At 35.4% G+C, this 16,621-nt stretch overlaps 8 protein-coding genes across 8 annotated transcripts; 3 read left to right on the forward strand and 5 right to left on the reverse strand.

The window, feature by feature from the left end:
- Positions 1 to 158: 158 nt before the first annotated feature.
- On the reverse strand, positions 159 to 1,198 carry ECT1 (ethanolamine-phosphate cytidylyltransferase; the record flags this gene model as incomplete). Its single annotated transcript, XM_019185773.1, has 3 exons — positions 159 to 323; positions 366 to 1,078; positions 1,132 to 1,198. The coding sequence occupies 3 exons, from the start codon at positions 1,196 to 1,198 to the stop codon at positions 159 to 161; spliced, it is 945 nt and encodes a 314-aa protein (XP_019038317.1).
- A 331-nt stretch (positions 1,199 to 1,529) lies between these two features.
- WICANDRAFT_63610 (uncharacterized protein) lies at positions 1,530 to 2,371 on the forward strand (the record flags this gene model as incomplete). The annotated part of the gene is made up of 4 exons (XM_019183579.1): positions 1,530 to 1,553; positions 1,604 to 1,693; positions 1,749 to 2,033; positions 2,084 to 2,371. 4 exons carry the CDS (start codon positions 1,530 to 1,532, stop codon positions 2,369 to 2,371), a joined length of 687 nt encoding a protein of 228 aa, XP_019038318.1.
- WICANDRAFT_84758 (uncharacterized protein) lies at positions 2,363 to 2,896 on the reverse strand (the record flags this gene model as incomplete). Its single annotated transcript, XM_019185774.1, has 1 exon — positions 2,363 to 2,896. The coding sequence occupies one exon, from the start codon at positions 2,894 to 2,896 to the stop codon at positions 2,363 to 2,365; it is 534 nt and encodes a 177-aa protein (XP_019038319.1).
- Positions 2,897 to 3,004: 108 nt separating this feature from the next.
- Positions 3,005 to 3,832, forward strand: WICANDRAFT_32991 (uncharacterized protein; the record flags this gene model as incomplete). The annotated part of the gene is made up of 1 exon (XM_019182022.1): positions 3,005 to 3,832. One exon carries the CDS (start codon positions 3,005 to 3,007, stop codon positions 3,830 to 3,832), a length of 828 nt encoding a protein of 275 aa, XP_019038320.1.
- A 4,597-nt stretch (positions 3,833 to 8,429) lies between these two features.
- Positions 8,430 to 10,119, reverse strand: MCY1 (putative cysteine synthase). Its single transcript, XM_019180457.1, has one exon. The coding sequence runs from the start codon at positions 9,886 to 9,888 to the stop codon at positions 8,737 to 8,739; it is 1,152 nt and encodes a 383-aa protein (XP_019038321.1). The 5' UTR covers positions 9,889 to 10,119; the 3' UTR covers positions 8,430 to 8,736.
- A 246-nt stretch (positions 10,120 to 10,365) lies between these two features.
- WICANDRAFT_33288 (Zn(II)2Cys6 transcription factor) lies at positions 10,366 to 12,174 on the forward strand (the record flags this gene model as incomplete). The annotated part of the gene is made up of 1 exon (XM_019182054.1): positions 10,366 to 12,174. A coding segment is annotated over one exon (1,809 nt), but the record flags the coding sequence as incomplete, so codon positions are not given.
- An 894-nt stretch (positions 12,175 to 13,068) lies between these two features.
- On the reverse strand, positions 13,069 to 14,067 carry LAA2 (Laa2p; the record flags this gene model as incomplete). Its single annotated transcript, XM_019184927.1, has 1 exon — positions 13,069 to 14,067. One exon carries the CDS (start codon positions 14,065 to 14,067, stop codon positions 13,069 to 13,071), a length of 999 nt encoding a protein of 332 aa, XP_019038323.1.
- Positions 14,068 to 14,245: 178 nt separating this feature from the next.
- On the reverse strand, positions 14,246 to 16,506 carry STT3 (dolichyl-diphosphooligosaccharide--protein glycosyltransferase subunit STT3). The gene has a single exon (XM_019180311.1). It carries the CDS (start codon positions 16,482 to 16,484, stop codon positions 14,289 to 14,291), a length of 2,196 nt encoding a protein of 731 aa, XP_019038324.1. The 5' UTR covers positions 16,485 to 16,506; the 3' UTR covers positions 14,246 to 14,288.
- Positions 16,507 to 16,621: the final 115 nt, after the last annotated feature.

A 16,621-nucleotide genomic window follows, 5' to 3' on the forward strand; every position in this document is an offset into this window, starting at 1 on the left:
TGAAAAATGAATTGATGAAGATGATAAATTTGTAGTTTTACTCCTTTTTTCTATTACCCCGGATAATCCTCTTGACGTTTTCTTTATCGGAAAATCAGGTGATGGGTACAAAACATTTAACAACAACAACATTTTATTTTATTTACTAGCCATTCTAATTATCTATTGCTATTCTTTTCAAGTTCTTGCTCCAATTCATGCTTAACACCCTTTTTACGTTGTCTCTCCACGTACAACTCATAATGATCTTGGATTCTTTTACTGATCCCATTTTGATTCAATTCATCAAATTCATTAACAAACCCTTCACTAACATTAAATCTCTCTTTAATATCAAATCCAGGTAATGCTTCATCTTTACCCACTCCAATAACAACCGCATCAACATATTTACATTGTAATACACATAATGATCTTTGTAAAAGATCCATACTCGTTTGTTCCACTCCATCACGGTAAACACCAACCAAAATCTCTAATCCTTTCAATTTCAATTCCTCAAGTACACTAATATGATAAGGATTAAATAGATCAAAACTGCCCTCCACATAAACAACTGGCCCCATCTCTTTATAATACAATTCTTTAACTTCATCATTATCAACAAACCAAACACCATCATACAGCTCCTTCCCATCAACACCACTAGCAAAATTCTTTATCAACACTTTATTCTCATCAATCATCCCTCCCACATCTTTTATATAATGCTTTGTCGTTGGCACCAACAATCTATTAATCAAATCAGTAGTACTCACACCTTCAGTTCTTTTAACCAACTTCAATCTCCCCTGGTCCCTCACGATCCCATAACAATCATTTCCATCACTATCAGTAGTGATATCATCTCCATGAACAACATATTTGCATTGATATTCATCCATCCAACTAGGTTGTGTAACATAAGGTGCATTTATGATGGTTTTAGTACTCCATTTATTGGCATCTATGGTATATTGACGTTCTTTCAAATTCATCACAGTGGGACCTTTGTTTAATTTGATTTCTTCATCTGTATGGATCCCTATATATAGTTCTGATCCTAATTGCTTTGCCTGCAATATGGCATTAGCGTGGCCTATAGTTTGTGTTAATAAATTGGGATAACTTAAAATAAGGATCTATGCTCACCATGATGGAAGAAGTCAAAGCAGCCATCGATCCAGATACGGTCTTCTTTGAGCTCAGTCATTGTCATTATGGGTTCTTTAAAGAATTCTTCACCTTTCCATGTTTTCAATTTGTTTGTTGATGTTTTTGATCTCGAGAATTTGAATTTCCACATGTGTTTTTGTTCCCAAAGGGGTATAATACGGATTCACGTGACCGTTACAGGCTAACGATAGCCTATTCCGACTATTTACATTTAATTTTGGTATTTGATGAACTTGTTTACATTTCAATATTTTGCTCTTTATTGAAGTTCAATGTTGTTCAGATCGTCTGAGGTGTTTTATGAGAGTAATGGCCATTTCCTCAAAGGGAATTATCATTACAAGATCCCTTTTTATGATGAAAACAAGATAATAATGCCTTCATTACCTTCTTTTAAAGTAGAATACTAGAGTCTTTGATGAAAGCTACAAGAAATACTAACTTCTAGATCAACTACTCAGTGTCTTTAAATGGTGAACTATTGGAAACGTCATCTTTCATCACTGAATACCTTATGAAATCAATGGAATCTAGTAAAGTATATCAAAACTTTTATACTCTGCAATGTTCAATATTAACCAACCGCCCATTAGTTTTGGAATCAATTACATTTCAAATTGGAAACAAACTATTCCAAATCAGTAAACCATTCATACATTTGTCAAATACATGATGAATTAATAAATCAATCAATATTAACTAAATTTGGTAATGAAAATTTCATCAATCTTGAATACATCACAATTGAATTGGAATTTTATACATCTGATTTGAAACTTGATACAATGATTGAATTGATCAATTATTTCCATTACTCTTTATTATTCACAGCTTTGGAGTTTGAAATGCCCTTTGTATTCAATTATTATTCAAGAAAAGTGAGTATGAGTGAGAAAACACAATAGAGCAAAGGTTACTAACACTCCAGTGCTTTGGTGATAACTTCAAATATCTAGTTTCAATTTCAAACTCATTAACCAAGACTAATCCAAATAAACTAATCCAAAGTTTATTAAACTTGATCCATAACTATCCTCAATCAAGTGCAAAATATCTTTATGAATTATCAACTCATTCTTATAAAAGAAACTATCAATCTCAAAAATTTAAAAAATTAAAAGGTGAAATAGATCATACATTAACCCTTTTCAATGATTCTTCAATTGATTTAAAACAAATTTCTCAATTAACTAATGGTTGCCCCTCTTTAAGCTGATTTATATTTATACTTCAATTTACTTAAACTTGTTATACCATTATCCAATTCTAATATCCAATACATCAACAATATGGAACTAACACTCGCTAAGAAAGGTATGAAATATAATAAATTCAAATCACCAACCCCTTGTTCATACCTCACCATCAATACAATACTGGAAATTATCAAATTTAATACATTGAAGACTAATGGCTTGTATAAAATTGATAACCATTGTACAATTGATGATTCAAAATTTGCAAAATTTATAACGTGTAGATATCTAATCTTGATTAATGACAACACCAAGCTCACGATGCTTAGAAAACTAATGGTGCTTGAAGTTCTAAAATATTTCAAATGAATAAATAATGGGATGGGGATCAAGTAAATAATGGTGAAAATGTTGATGAATAGTTTATTTGTTTGGATGTTATCCGTTTTCAACAGTTCCAAAAGTTCCTCCTGTTCATCTTCGTCAATGGGAAAGTCAGAATCCAACTGATTGATCTTTTGGATCGATTTTCTTAAGCGTGGCATACTTTGTGTTTGACCATATTGAAAAACGTATCTTAATGCTCTTTTTTTTCAAGAAAAAACAAATTTGGAAAACATCAAAACCAATCCAATTCCAGCTCCATCAAAAAAATGTCCATAAAGCTGCCCTTTAAAGCTCGTCTCTCCAAAATCCCCAATGCCCCAATAACACTATTCCTCCATGGATTCCTAGGCTCACACAAGAACTACATCAGACTGACTCGTCACATCCACAAGACATTACACCATTCAACTTATTCAATGGATTTTAGAAATCATGGTGATGCTCCACATGTATTCCCCATGGATTATACAACTTTGACGTCAGATATCCAATCCTTCTGTAATGAGCATAGTTTACACAAGGTCAACATCGTGGGGTACTCGATGGGGGCAAAAGTTGGGATGTCATTAGCTTTACAAAACCCAAATCTGGTGGAGAAGTTGATATGTATAGATAATGCACCTATTCAAAAAGAGATTGGTCCTGAATTTGAACGATATTTGAGTGGGTTACGAGAAGTTGGTGAGTTTGTTATAAGGAAATATAAGGATGATGTTGCAAGTACTTGGAAGGCTACGTCTGTTGAGAAATTAATGGATGATGTTGGAATTAATTCAGCGTTTGCAATGTATTTGACTGAGAATATGAAGTTTGATAAAGTTGAAAAAAAAATTAGGTTCAAGATCCCAATTGAACAGTTTGATGATAATGTTTTAAAAGATCTTGGAGATTTCCCTCATTATGAACATCCTACTGAGACTAAATCATTGTTTATAAGAGGGTTGAAAAGTGGGTTTGTTGATGATCAAGGTGTTGAAGCTATAAAGAAATTCTTCCCAAATAATGAAATAATAGATATAAAAGCAACTCATGATGGACTCTTGTCCAAACATGGTTCAACTATAGAGAAATTGATTATAAAGTTTTTACAATAGATACACTACATTATATTCTTGTTAAACTTTGTAAAAAATAACATTTAAATCCCAATAACTGGAACATAAAAACCATGTACACACATTTTAAAAACATAAAAAAACAGTCCGAAAGGTAAATATAATAATAAAAAAACACAAAAAATGAAAATAAAGATTTGATTTGGGGGGTATAAGCAAAATAATAATTTATAGTATTGACAAAAATCATGCAAATCAAATAAAAAAACATGACCAATTGAAATTAAAAAATCATTATTAAAAGTTGAGACAAAAAAAAATAATTAGCTATCTCTTTTCAACTCCAACCTAATGAATTTTGTGTAGCAACAGGAGCTGAAATTCTTGGAACATAATTATCAACTTGTTGCATTTCAGGTTGATGTGAATATTGTTGTGAGGCATGACTAAAATGTGATGGGGTTGATGAAGATGGTAAACGAACACCAGCACCATATTGAACACTATTAAAAGATTCGGTAGAATCATTTGGATTAGACATTGGTAAAATTGAACCTGAGCGAGATGCTAAAGCAACACGTTTTCTATTGATAAAGAAACGAACACCAACAATTAATAATGAAATGTAAACAGTACCACCAACAACTGAACCAATAGTTACAGCAGCAAGACGACCTTTACCTTGAGGAGTTTGTGTATTAACACTTGAAGAATACTCCATAGCACCAGTGTTTTGATGAGAATTACCATTACCACCATTTGAATTTGATCCCGAGTTTGATGAACCTTGTTCTAATCTACCCAATAATCCAGTCAATGGAATAGATGGATCAATTAAAGTACTCAAGGCAGCAGCTGTAGCATCATCATTCTTATACAACGGAGATGAAGCATTCAAAATATGTTTTTGTAAAGCAGCGATATCTGAACTTGGGAAATAAACTTCAGCAACAGTAATGATATATTGAACTTCTGTAGAAACCATTGGAACTAATTGTAAAACACTAGTATTTGAACTATTATAATCAAATGGATGATTCAAAACTTTTGGTAAATATTCAAAAATTTGTGCACTTGCTAATGAATTTTTAACAACAAATGGATAATTCCAAGCTTCTTTGAAACCAACTGTAATTAATTCATAATTTGATGGAGCATCTTGAATTGAATCTGGTGCAATAGCTTTTGGTAATGAAGAAGTAGCAGCTGGTTGGGTTGAGGATGCTGTTTTATCACCACTCTTTGTGGAAGCAGCTGTAACCAAAGTAGTTGGTAACCAATTAACTGAAGAAGTGGTCTCACTTTGAGCTGGAGCAGCAGTTGTTGCAGAACTTGCACTAGCAGGAGCTGGAGCACCTGGAATTGAAGAAGCTGATTGTAATGAAGCACCAGTGAAAATGGATGAAGCAGCAGGTGGTGCTGATAAAACACTTTGTGATGAAGTTCCTTGAGAAGCTGGTCCTTGAACAACTGATGAAGCTGAGCCACTACTTGGTTCTTGTGAAGCAACAGCTTGTGATGCAGATGATGAAGCAACTGGAGCTAAAGAACTTGGTTGAATCTCTGAAGAAATACCTAAGGAGCTTGATGTTGGGACAACTGGTTGAATTGATGAAGTGGATGAAGCAGCAGCAGTTGTTGTTGATGATGGTGCTGATGCTTGTTCAACTGAAGGGCTGGAGCTTGTTGAAGCAACAGGAATCACAGATGATGGAATAGCACTTTCTTGAGAAGTACTTTGTTCAACACTTGATAACACAGGAGCAATACTTGATGAAGCTGGTTGCTCAACTGAGCTTGAAGATGGAGTCAAGATATCAGATGAAGGCTCAACAACTGGTGTAATAGAAGATGAAGGAGCAGAAGATGGAGTGGCAACTGTTGGTACTTCTGAACTTGCAGATGTGATTGAAGCACTTTCAGTTGATTCAATTGGAACTTCTGATGGCAATGATGGGGTTAAAGAGCTTGAAGGAATAACAGCACTAACTTCTGGTTCAGAAGAAGTGGATGTACTTTGAGTGGAAGCACTTGGCAATGGAGTAGTTGAACTTTGGAACACACTTTCAGCAGAAGTTGAAGCACTTGGTAAAGGACCAATAAATGTTGAGCTTTCAGAAGTATCTGTTGGCAATTCAGCAGGAGTAGTTGAGCTTGGTGTTGAAGTTGTAGTAATAGAATCACTAATAGCACTGGCTGTTGAAGGGACAACAACTGGAGTAGTTTCTGAGGAAACTAATGGTTCAGATGTTGGAGTTGACTCTGAAGTAGTTGAAGGAGTAGACTCTAATGGAGTTGAAACAATTGCTGCAGCTGAAGATGAAACAGAAGCTACTGGACTTGGAGTTTCTGTACCAGTTGATGTAGTTGAAGCTGTTGGCACTGAAAAATCTTGTTCTGAAGCAGTGGTTGAAGCAGGTGGTGTTGATGAAGCAACATCATCAGTGGTTGATTCAGTTAAAGGAGATGAGCTTGAAGGGGAAGGTGCATCCAAATCAGTAGCACTTCCAGTTGATGCACTAGCAGTTGACTTAGCATTTGAAGGCAATGGTGAGTCTGTTGTAGAACCAGTTGAAGCCAATGGTGAACCAGTAGTTGATTCAGTGTTTGAAGCCAATGGTGAGCCAGTAGTTGATTCAGTATTTGACGCCAATGGCGATTCAGTTTCACGTGTGGAACTCAAAGCTGAAACACTTGGATTACCAGCATTTGTAGTACTTGGAGTAGCATCTGAAGAAGCTGTTGCATACTCAGGTCTTGGAATTAATGATTCTGAACCAGTGGTGGAATCTGTAGAAGTACCTGAAAGGAAGTTTGTAACACTCAAAGAACCAGAAGCTGTTGTTGATTCAGCTTTTGTTGGAGTTGAAGTTTCATCGTTTGTAGTTGAAGCAGCTGGTGCACTTTCTTTAAGCAAAGAAGAAGAGGCTGGAGCAGTATTTTCACTAGCGACTGGACTTGAAGTTTCCTTTGTAGCAGCAGAGCCAGTAACTGAAACTTTTTCAGCAGTAGCGGAACTAGATTTCAATGGACTTGCTGTTTCTTCAGCGTTTGTAGTACTTGAAGCTAATGGACTTGAAGTTTTTGCCTGAGTAGCAGAATCATTTTCTGAAGCTGAAGGTGTTGTTGTAGCAGAGCTTGGAGACAAGATAGCAGCTAATGATGAAGCACCAGCTAAAACATTTGGACTTGAAGTTTCGGTTCCAGAGGTTGAAGCAGTTGGACTTGAAGATTCAACAGGAATTATACTTGATGAGGCTGGTGCAGTTTCACTGGTAGATTCTTCAACTGTTGAAGGTTTTGGAGAATCAGTAGCTGATGTTGAAGCCTTTGTTGTTTCTTCACTAGATGCTGGTGCTGCTGATGATGATGTGGTTGAAGCTTTAGCATTCTTTGTTTCAGTGGCTTCAGTTGGAGTAGAACTTGTTTCTTCAGTTGGAGTCGGAGATGGAGTTGAACTAGTGGTGTCTTGTTCAGTATCAAATAGTTGAGCAGCAGAAGATGTAGCTTGTGTTGTTGAGCTAGGTTCAGGAGTCCAAGGTGAAGTTGAAGGTTGAATAAAACTAGTTGTTGGTTGACTTGATGATGAACTTGTTGTTGTGTCAGATTCACCAAAAAAGTTCACAGAGCTTGGAGCAACAACTGCAACAGATGATGATGATGATGAAGAGCTTGGGTATAATGGACTTGATGTTGCACCATATGGGTCTGAACTTGGTAGAGTATCATTACCTCCTGGAGCACCTAATTTTTTAAACCAATCCAAATTCAAAGGCGACGCCAATGAGACTTGTAAAAGCAAAGCTAGAGTGAGGATATTCATGATTTTAATGCCCTAGCACTAGAAATGTATTCTTGTTGATTCCTTCTATCTGAGTTGTCTTTGTTGTTTTGAAGTGTTGTTAATTGATAATATTGAAACACGAAATAGTAGCCACACACACACACACACAACTCTTCCAGTTAGATAAAAGAGAGACTTGAGTTAGTTCAGAGTTGAAGAGGGAAGGTGGTTCGTGCTGAGTATCTTTGAAGTCAGCAATGTGGGAAACAACAGGTGAAGACAATTGACAATTGATGTTGTTTTTTGTTTTGTTTATAAAATTCTAGCGAGTGAGAATGTGCTTTTTCCTAGTGAATGTTAAGGTGGTGATGTGAAGTATTAGGGCTTGGTAGATAGCTGGAAGCCTCTGGATTTGATAACGAGGATAGCCACTAAGCGCTGTGGTGGGGGATGGTTGGAGGAAAGCTTTTGATGAAGTGAGGATTGTTGTTGTTGAAGATGTTGATGGTTTGAGGATTCAGAAAAAATGTGTAGAAAGAAAAAACAGGACCAAAAAAACATATAAAACACTCCCGTTTTGGCAATATTCCGAATTGGGATTTTTTTTTTCTGAAACACAATGAAAAAAGTCGATTTGTAGAAGGAATTTTCCAAAGAAATAAGATCCAGAACAGATCTAGCAATTCTACGTGGTTAGTTATGGGCTAGTATTGATTCTATATGCTGTTCTGTCCTTGGATAGTGGGTTGATGATTCAGATTCCTTCCCTTTCGAGTAATTTTTTTTCAAGTCGCGAATCCAAAAGGAACATTCCACAGTGAGGCCAGGCTGTTGGAAGAGCTTCTGGGCCTGAGCACATGCGGTGCTTTGGGCTGGGAAGTTCATTTGAGTAAAAGAATCACCACGTACACTTGATCTAACTAGTCTTTACAAAGGCTTTCTACACATAAATCAATAACAATATCTATCCCTAAATTTAGCAACACTCTGGCTCTAAATTTTTAGTTCTGTTTTTCATTTTGAAACTGATCTTCGAAGGGATCAAAAAAATAATTCGCAGTTGCTTTTTCGATTACGTAACACAAACTCAATATTATGTAATCATTTCCAGACTTTTCCCTGTAAATTATGACCATCTTATTGTAATTTCTATACTTAATTATACTATATCCTCTAGTTTAACATCATTTGGCACTTTGACTGCTTCTTTCCAAAACTTATTCAGATGTCTAGTACCAGAATCACACGCTATAATCACTATATTCTTGTTTTTCCATCCATTTTGTTGACATGCCTGTACAGCAGCAACTGCATTTATAGCAGTTGATGATCCAATAAATAACCCATCATTAACACTTAAATATTTAGCCATCTTGATAGCTTCTTCATCTTTGATCTTTAATGAATAATCTATATATTCTTCTCCCATGCTAAAATTATGTGTGATTCTATTAAGACCAATACCTTCCACTATAGTATCCACTTGATGTCTTCTTCGTGTACCTTCTTTCTCTTCATTTGTATACATTACTCCATAATTAATTCTATTGAAGAACCCACTACCTTGAGGATCAGCTAGAATAGTAACCACATTTGATAGCTTCTCTTTTAGATATCTTGAAACACCAGCAATGGTCCCACCTGTACCACAACCAGCTATGAAAACATCAATTTTACCTTGTAATTGTTTATAAATCTCTGGCCCCGTTGTTTTATAATGAATTCTCCAATTAGCATCATTTTCAAACTGATCAGCAAACACACCATTGTTCTCATCACCACTATTGTTGAAAACTTCATTAGCATTTTTAGCACTATTGACATATTGACTTGGATCCACAATGGATGCAGGTTTAACTTTCTTGATATCAACACCTAAAGTTTCAAATAAAACCAATTTATCAGGTGAAGTATCATCCGGTAAATGGATTTCTGATTTATAACCTAATGAATTACCAACGGTACCAATTGAAATCCCCGTACTGCCTGAAGTTCCTTCAAATATTCTATCACCTTTCTTTAAATTATCTTGATTTGATTGAATTATGGCTAATGCAACACGATCTTTTGCAGAACCACCAGGGTTCATGTACTCTAGTTTGGCATATATGTTATTACCGGTGTGTTTTGATAACGATTTGATCAAGATCATAGGTGTATTACCTATTAGACCTTCGACACCAATTTCTGGGGGTGATAATTTGGATAGTTTTGGACTGGAGGTCTTATAGATTTGATTTAAAGTGTATAGGATTCCGATGAGGGATATCCCACAAGCAGAAATCTCCTTCCAGGTGAAAGATTGGGGCATGACAATAATAATCACTCTGAAGCCTGGATACAATTAACAGGATTTTGGGCTTTATTTCGTTTGAATTGTAATTTAGAAAATTTGACCTGATGGATTTTCTCCAGTTAAAGCCGGTGCTGGTGGTGTTCGGGTGTCGTTTTTTGACATGAGCCGAAACGAGCAAAGGCAAAAAAACTGAACCATTTTATTGTTTTGGAGACAAAAGCGTTCAGACGAGTGCTATTTCTTGTTCTTACTATTACTGCTGCTGCTTTATTCTGATCGTATCCAACCAAGATACACTGCTGTTGTCGCTGCTGCTCTTTCACGTCCACAAATACCAAGTTTACATTGTTTGTCCATTGTTTATGGCAGGGTTTAACAAGAGTGTTGATCGAACCCATACCCGAGAAACCGTTATTTCAGGTCGTTTGGTATAAAATCAACAACGAAACCATCAAAGTCAGAAGTTAAGACAAATTGTATACTGAAGCAATGATGAAACAAGAGGAGAACCACTTTGTGGTCCCGAATACTCAGGAAGACCCTAGTGCTGATGACAAACCAAAAGATACAAAGAAATATTCTGTCAAGTTCAAAAGATCAAGATCATCAAGAGCTTGTGAAGTTTGTCATAGTCGGAAAGTCCGTTGTGATGCTATGATCCATATTCCATGCACAAACTGTCTGACTTTTGGCTGTGAATGTAAATTCCCAGAACCAAAGATAAGGAAAAATGCTAAAAAGAAGAAGGTTGAAAATAATGACATTTCAACAACTGAAAATTCAAACCATACTACAACAACATCATCAAACGGCCTAGAAAAACCCGTTTTGAAACAAGATCCACCAACAATATCGCATTCTAAAAAGAAAAATGAACCAGTGGCTGCCGTTTCCGCTCAAAGTGCCAAAATTGATCAATCCAAATTTTCTCAAAAAATGTCTTCAATTTCATTCATAGGTACTTCATCAACGGCAAACCTTTTAACTGATCGTGCAAATGTTTCAAGCTCTCATTTAATTAAAGATGAGTTCGTACCACCAACTTTAAACAGAATTATGGAAAAGACAAGAATTGGACTAGACACTGTTCAAATGGAAATTCTTAGAGTCCGTGGTGCTTTCTTACTACCTGAAAAACAACTATGTGATGATTTAGTAAACACTTATTTCGAAAGAATTTATCCAGTGGAACCATTAGTTGATAAGGAAAAATTCATCAAAGCTTATAAAGAAGGTTCAATTTCAATTTTGTTATTACAATCGGTTTTATTAGCTGCTTCAAGAGTGTCAGAAAACCCAAGCTTGTATGATTCAGATGGCTCAAATTATTTAGCAAGTTGTACTTTTTTCCAACGTGCTAAGGCGCTCTATGATGCTAATTATGAAAGAGATCCTTTGACTTTAGTACAATCCCTAACTTTATTTACAAGATTTTGGGAAGGTTTAGATGATATTTTGGGCAATTCTTATTACTGGAGTCGTGTTGCAGTTACAGTGGCTCAAGGTTATGGATTTCATAGAACTTTGAATGATACGATCTTGACTCCTGAGGAAATGAAGAAATGGAAATTAGCTTGGTGGAACCTATACATCAAAGATATAAGTGCATCTGTTTCTTTTGGTCGTCCGAAAATTATTCATTTGGAAGATTGTGATGTGGAAATGCTAAGATTGGAAGATTTTCCTGATGATGTTTCTTATGAAGATGCTGAATCTTTTATTCAATTGATCAAATTATCAGAAATTATTTCAATTGTAATGCAAGAACAATATAGTGCAAAGGCTGAAAGGTTTAAACATCGTGAGAATTGGGTCATCACTCATTGTGATATGTTGATGAGTTCTTGGAGAAATAACTTGCCTCATAATTTACAATATGTCCCAAATAAAAAATTCCCATTATCTGTTAATTGTTTGAATTTATACTATTATAGTGCTGTTTGTCTTGTTCATCGTTCAAATATGGTTAGAACTGCTACATTGCATGGTAAAACTTATCCTTCTGAAGGTATTGTTTTCCAAGCTTCAAGAATTATCGCCGATATAGCTGCAAAGATGATGAAGTATGACCAAATGAAATATTGTAACGCTCTTGTCGTTACAAGTTTGTTTACTGCTTCAATGACTTTTATTTGTCATATGGATTCTTCAAATAGTTCAATTTCTAAAACTGCAAGATTAGGTTATGAAGTTTTATTTAAAGCTTTGAATGAATTTGGTAAGAATTATTTGATCGCTGCAGTGATTGCTCATAATATGCAGAAATTGGCAAGTGATAATAAAGCTAGACAAAAATTGTTAAATTATTTGGCTAAAAGAAGTATAGATGAGCACAGAAATTCAAGTGCGACTTTACAAACAAATCCAAATTCATTTCCTGTCGAGCCTTTTAATAATGATCATAATTCAGGTATCCCAAATCAACAACAACAACAACCCCCACCACCACCACCACCACCGCAAACACAACCGATCCCACCTCAAGAAAATCAAGCTACTCAAGATTATTCACAAAGCTTTGCTAAATATCCACATCAAAGAGTAGGATTGCATAACAATGTCCAACCACCTCAACCAAAACCTTTAACACCTCAACAACAAGATGATTTTGAACTTCCAGAACGAAACAATTTGGAATTCCCAGATTTATATTTATTTACAAACACATTACCTTCATCGACATGGAATAATTTTGATCCTGCAGAGCTTTTCCCATCAACTAATGATTCAACCAACCCAAACACTTCTGACTCAAGAAGAACAGAACATGTCCCACCTTCAACGACTTCATCATCTTCAAATAATAGCCATACTACTCAAGGTCATCATAACAAGAATAACAATTCACCAATGGAAGGTTTTAATGAATTTAATGCTAATGGGTTTGATCCATCTGGGTTCAATGTTAGTTTACCAGAATTTGATTTCCAAAATTTTAATAATTCAATAAGTTTGCATAATTTGGCATCTATTAATGATTTTTTCAACCCTGCTACAAATAGCACTGCTAATAATACAACTAATAGTGCTACTGGGAGTGATAGAACTCCTGACAATAACGGGAATGTTTATGGGTTTTAACGATGTGTGTTTCCTACTTTCTAATATTCTTATGTATATGTTTTTTTTTGTATATTACTACAATTTTTTGTTTCTTTAATGCTGTGATGTTTGATTTTTTATTAATATCGTAGTCTATTTCTTGGATTTTTTTTTAAACATTGATCCTATACCTTTTGACTTTTGAGCTTCTTTCTTTAAGCTTTTCAAAGTCTCTTCTCTTCTCAATCTTTGAGTATGACCAACTAAATTCTCAACAACCCCTTCAAATGTACTATTGTCATTTTCTAGTTTCTTTTCTTCATATTCCCAAACAGCCAACAGCTTCGAAATTTCTTCAATCTTGGATTCATAATCTTTAATAACACCATCTAAATCATCATCATTCAAGCTCTGTAATACATGATCATCTTTCATAGATCGTTCTAAATTCTCTATAATCTCATCATTTTTTACTTTAAACTTTTCAGCATCTTGCTCACTCATTCCTAAATTTTCAAATGATACAATCTTGTATTGCATCCCGTCATCCAAGTTCTTCCTTCTAGTCACGACACTTTCAGTATCAGGTATACCTAATGTTATCAATAACTGTCTCCTTAGTGAACTCTTCTTCCAATTGTGTGGTTTCAAGTATGGTAGAGCAGTTAACCTCTCAAGTAATAATTTTGAACGTTCATTCAACACATCTGTGTTTTGCGGTACCGATGATGGCGGTAGCGTGACTGGAAATGATTGCGATAATAAGTTGTTGAGTGTTTCTTGAAGGTCTGATGGTGAATTGAATAACGATTGAGGTAATTGTGTGTAGGTTGTTGAATTAGTTTCAGTTGTTGTTGACGGTACTTCTTGTGGTTCAGGTCGGGACTCAAATTCGTCGAATGAAGCATCTGAAAAGGCACCAAAATCATCATCATCATCGTCTTCTTCTTCGCCTTCACCATTTTCTTTATTTTCATCTTCTTCCACTACTTCAACTTCAACTTCTGGGGCTGTATTCTCATCTGTCTGGAGTTCTTCTTGATTTGTGTCCATTACATCTTCCACTTTGTAATTTTCTTCGACTGTTTCCACAGCTGGTGATTCCTGTATACTCAATTCCTTCACAGAAGAGCTTAAATCCTCTTGACTCATATTTTTGATGGGTTTTCTTCTACTTTTACTTAATGAAAATTAGTTGTTGTTGTTGACGTTTTCGATTATGTCTTCGATTTCTCGATTTCATCATGGTCAAAATTCGCGAAAGCTCATACAAAACATTTTTAAACGAATACGAAAGATTTTTATTTTGTTAATTCTATATGAATCATTTGTGATGTATTTTTTATTGTTAGTCTTTTGAATTAGCGGGTGGATTATTCACGTAGTTCTAATTCAGGACGTTTTTGAGTTCTCTTCTTAACACCAGCAGCAGCTTGTTTTTCAAATTGGGTGGCATCTTTCAAGTCACGACCAACATTGTCAAGATCTTTAACTTTATAAATACGAACTAACCAGTTTTCTGAGGTGAATGCTTCTTCAGCAATGTTTAATTCAGGAGAAGTGGTAATTTTTTGGTTACGAACTCTATCAAGAGCTTGTCTTCCACCGAAAACATCCAAGAATCTGTAATATGATAATTTGTACATCAATGAATTCTTCATTGTGTCAGTGGCTTCATCATCAACTCTGTATTCACCCCTTTCAGTGAAGAAGTTTCTCTCTTTAACTTCATCTGGCCATATACCTTCAGCAATACGAACCATCCATAAGAATTTGTTCATATCATCACCTGAATAACCTAGCATACCACCGAAAATGACCAATATATAATCAACATCATGTTGTTTTAAAATCTTGTATGAAACATCTTCTGGTGAACACATAGCTTTACCAACAGTGGCAATATGTGTGTTATTCCATGTATTGTTATCAACTAATGTAGTACGATCAGCCATACCACCGATTTGATAACCATAATCCCACCATGCCATAACTTTGGCATCTTCTGGAGTGTTCATACGTAACCAGTAATAAGCTTCACGATAATCATCAATCAATGTAGATGAACCATCTGGGCCTCTTGATGACAAGACAACTGATGGTGATGAATAAGCATTTGAAGTGACCCATGTACAGTGATAAACAAACAAGTACAAATATGAAACAAAAGTTAAGATAACAGTTAATCTTGAAGCCAATCCAAAGATACTGAGACCCTTTTTGGTGGTTTCATCTGATGATTTTCTCTTTTCATTTGATTTCAAAAATTCAGAGAAATCTAAATAAACATCAAATAATTTTGAAATTGCAATAGCAGCACTAACACAAATGATTGGGGTCAATGTCAACATTAAACGAACCATAACGCCTGCAAAGTAAGAACACAAGACACTGTAAATGATAACAAAGACATGTTCATCTTTCAATTCTTGGAATAATAAGTAAACACCAGCTGGGAATAACCAAATCAAAAATTGGGTATCAAAGAAAAATGCTGGCCAAGCAGTAGGTTGATGTTCTGAGACTGAGGCAATGATTGGAATATGAATTTTAGCATAGTTTGTATCCCATAAAGAATAGAAACGACCAGTCCATGGAGCAATCAATCCAGCTACGGTTAAACCAACTAAACCTGCAATACCCAAGATAATTATTAAAGCAATTGAGACAATCAAGACGGATTTAAATTGTTTTGATGGAACTTTTGAACGAACATAATCACCAAAGGCAACAATTTGAATCAAACCGAAAACACCAAATGCTGCCATATGATCATTTGAACGGATTGGTAAAAACCCAACAAATGGGATTTGCATTGATGCTAAAGTACCAATTGCATACCAAGTTGAATATGAAGTGTATAGCTTATGGTTATAACGACCCATCAAGATCAAGACGAAAACGTGTAATGGGATCAAATTGGTGATAAAGACATAACCACCCCATGCTGAAACCATGTAGAAATAAAACACAGCAGCCCAAGCAGACCAGAAAACTGAACCTTCTTTTGAACCTTTGATCCATAAGAAGAAAGTTGCCATTAATAAAGTAATTGCAATGGCTTCATTATCATAAGAACCTGCAACTGATCTTGAAATATAACCTGGGGCAATACCAATGAAAGCAGCAGCTAATAAACCTGCAGATGAATCTTTGATTTCCTTGGTGAATAAATAAGTGGCATAAGCTGTTAGACCTGAAAAGGCAGGAGCCAACATGACACAAATGTTTCTAATATCCACTGGTAAACCAATTTTTCTTAATGCATGCCAAATTGTACCACTTGTAACCATTAAACCTGGGTATAGTGTACCACCAGTGACTCTTCCCAATGGGTACCAAGTTCTGTCATCGAACCAATTCAAGAACTCGTAGAATGTGTGTGAAACTAGATATTTTGTAGCTCTGAAGTTAAACCATGGATCGAATTCATGAATGATACTCTCATATCTTATAACGGAGAATAAACGTGAAGAGACCGCAGCACCGGCAATTGAGAGGAGGATGATGGCCTTGAGGACCAGCTTGACATTCTGGAGCGTCGACTCCGTGAGCTCTATCGATGGCATGTCCAATTGAGTCTGATCCTTGAACTGTCTCTGTTTCTCTGACACGCTTCTGATTCTTTTTAATTACATCGACGTGGTCAACTTTTCATTTTGGAAAAAGGATGAGTTCCGGGGTTTAAAATAGGTCGGAATATAAA

Source organism: Wickerhamomyces anomalus (assembly GCF_001661255.1).
Source record: "Wickerhamomyces anomalus NRRL Y-366-8 unplaced genomic scaffold WICANscaffold_4, whole genome shotgun sequence".
Taxonomy (NCBI): Eukaryota; Fungi; Ascomycota; class Saccharomycetes; order Phaffomycetales; family Wickerhamomycetaceae; genus Hansenula; species Hansenula anomala.

What these genes read in the sequence shown, in the direction of transcription:
- STT3 (XM_019180311.1), bottom strand. Translation starts at nt 16,484, where the DNA reads ATGCCATCGATAGAGCTCACGGAGTCGACGCTCCAGAATGTCAAGCTG.
- MCY1 (XM_019180457.1), bottom strand. Translation starts at nt 9,888, where the DNA reads ATGCCCCAATCTTTCACCTGGAAGGAGATTTCTGCTTGTGGGATATCC.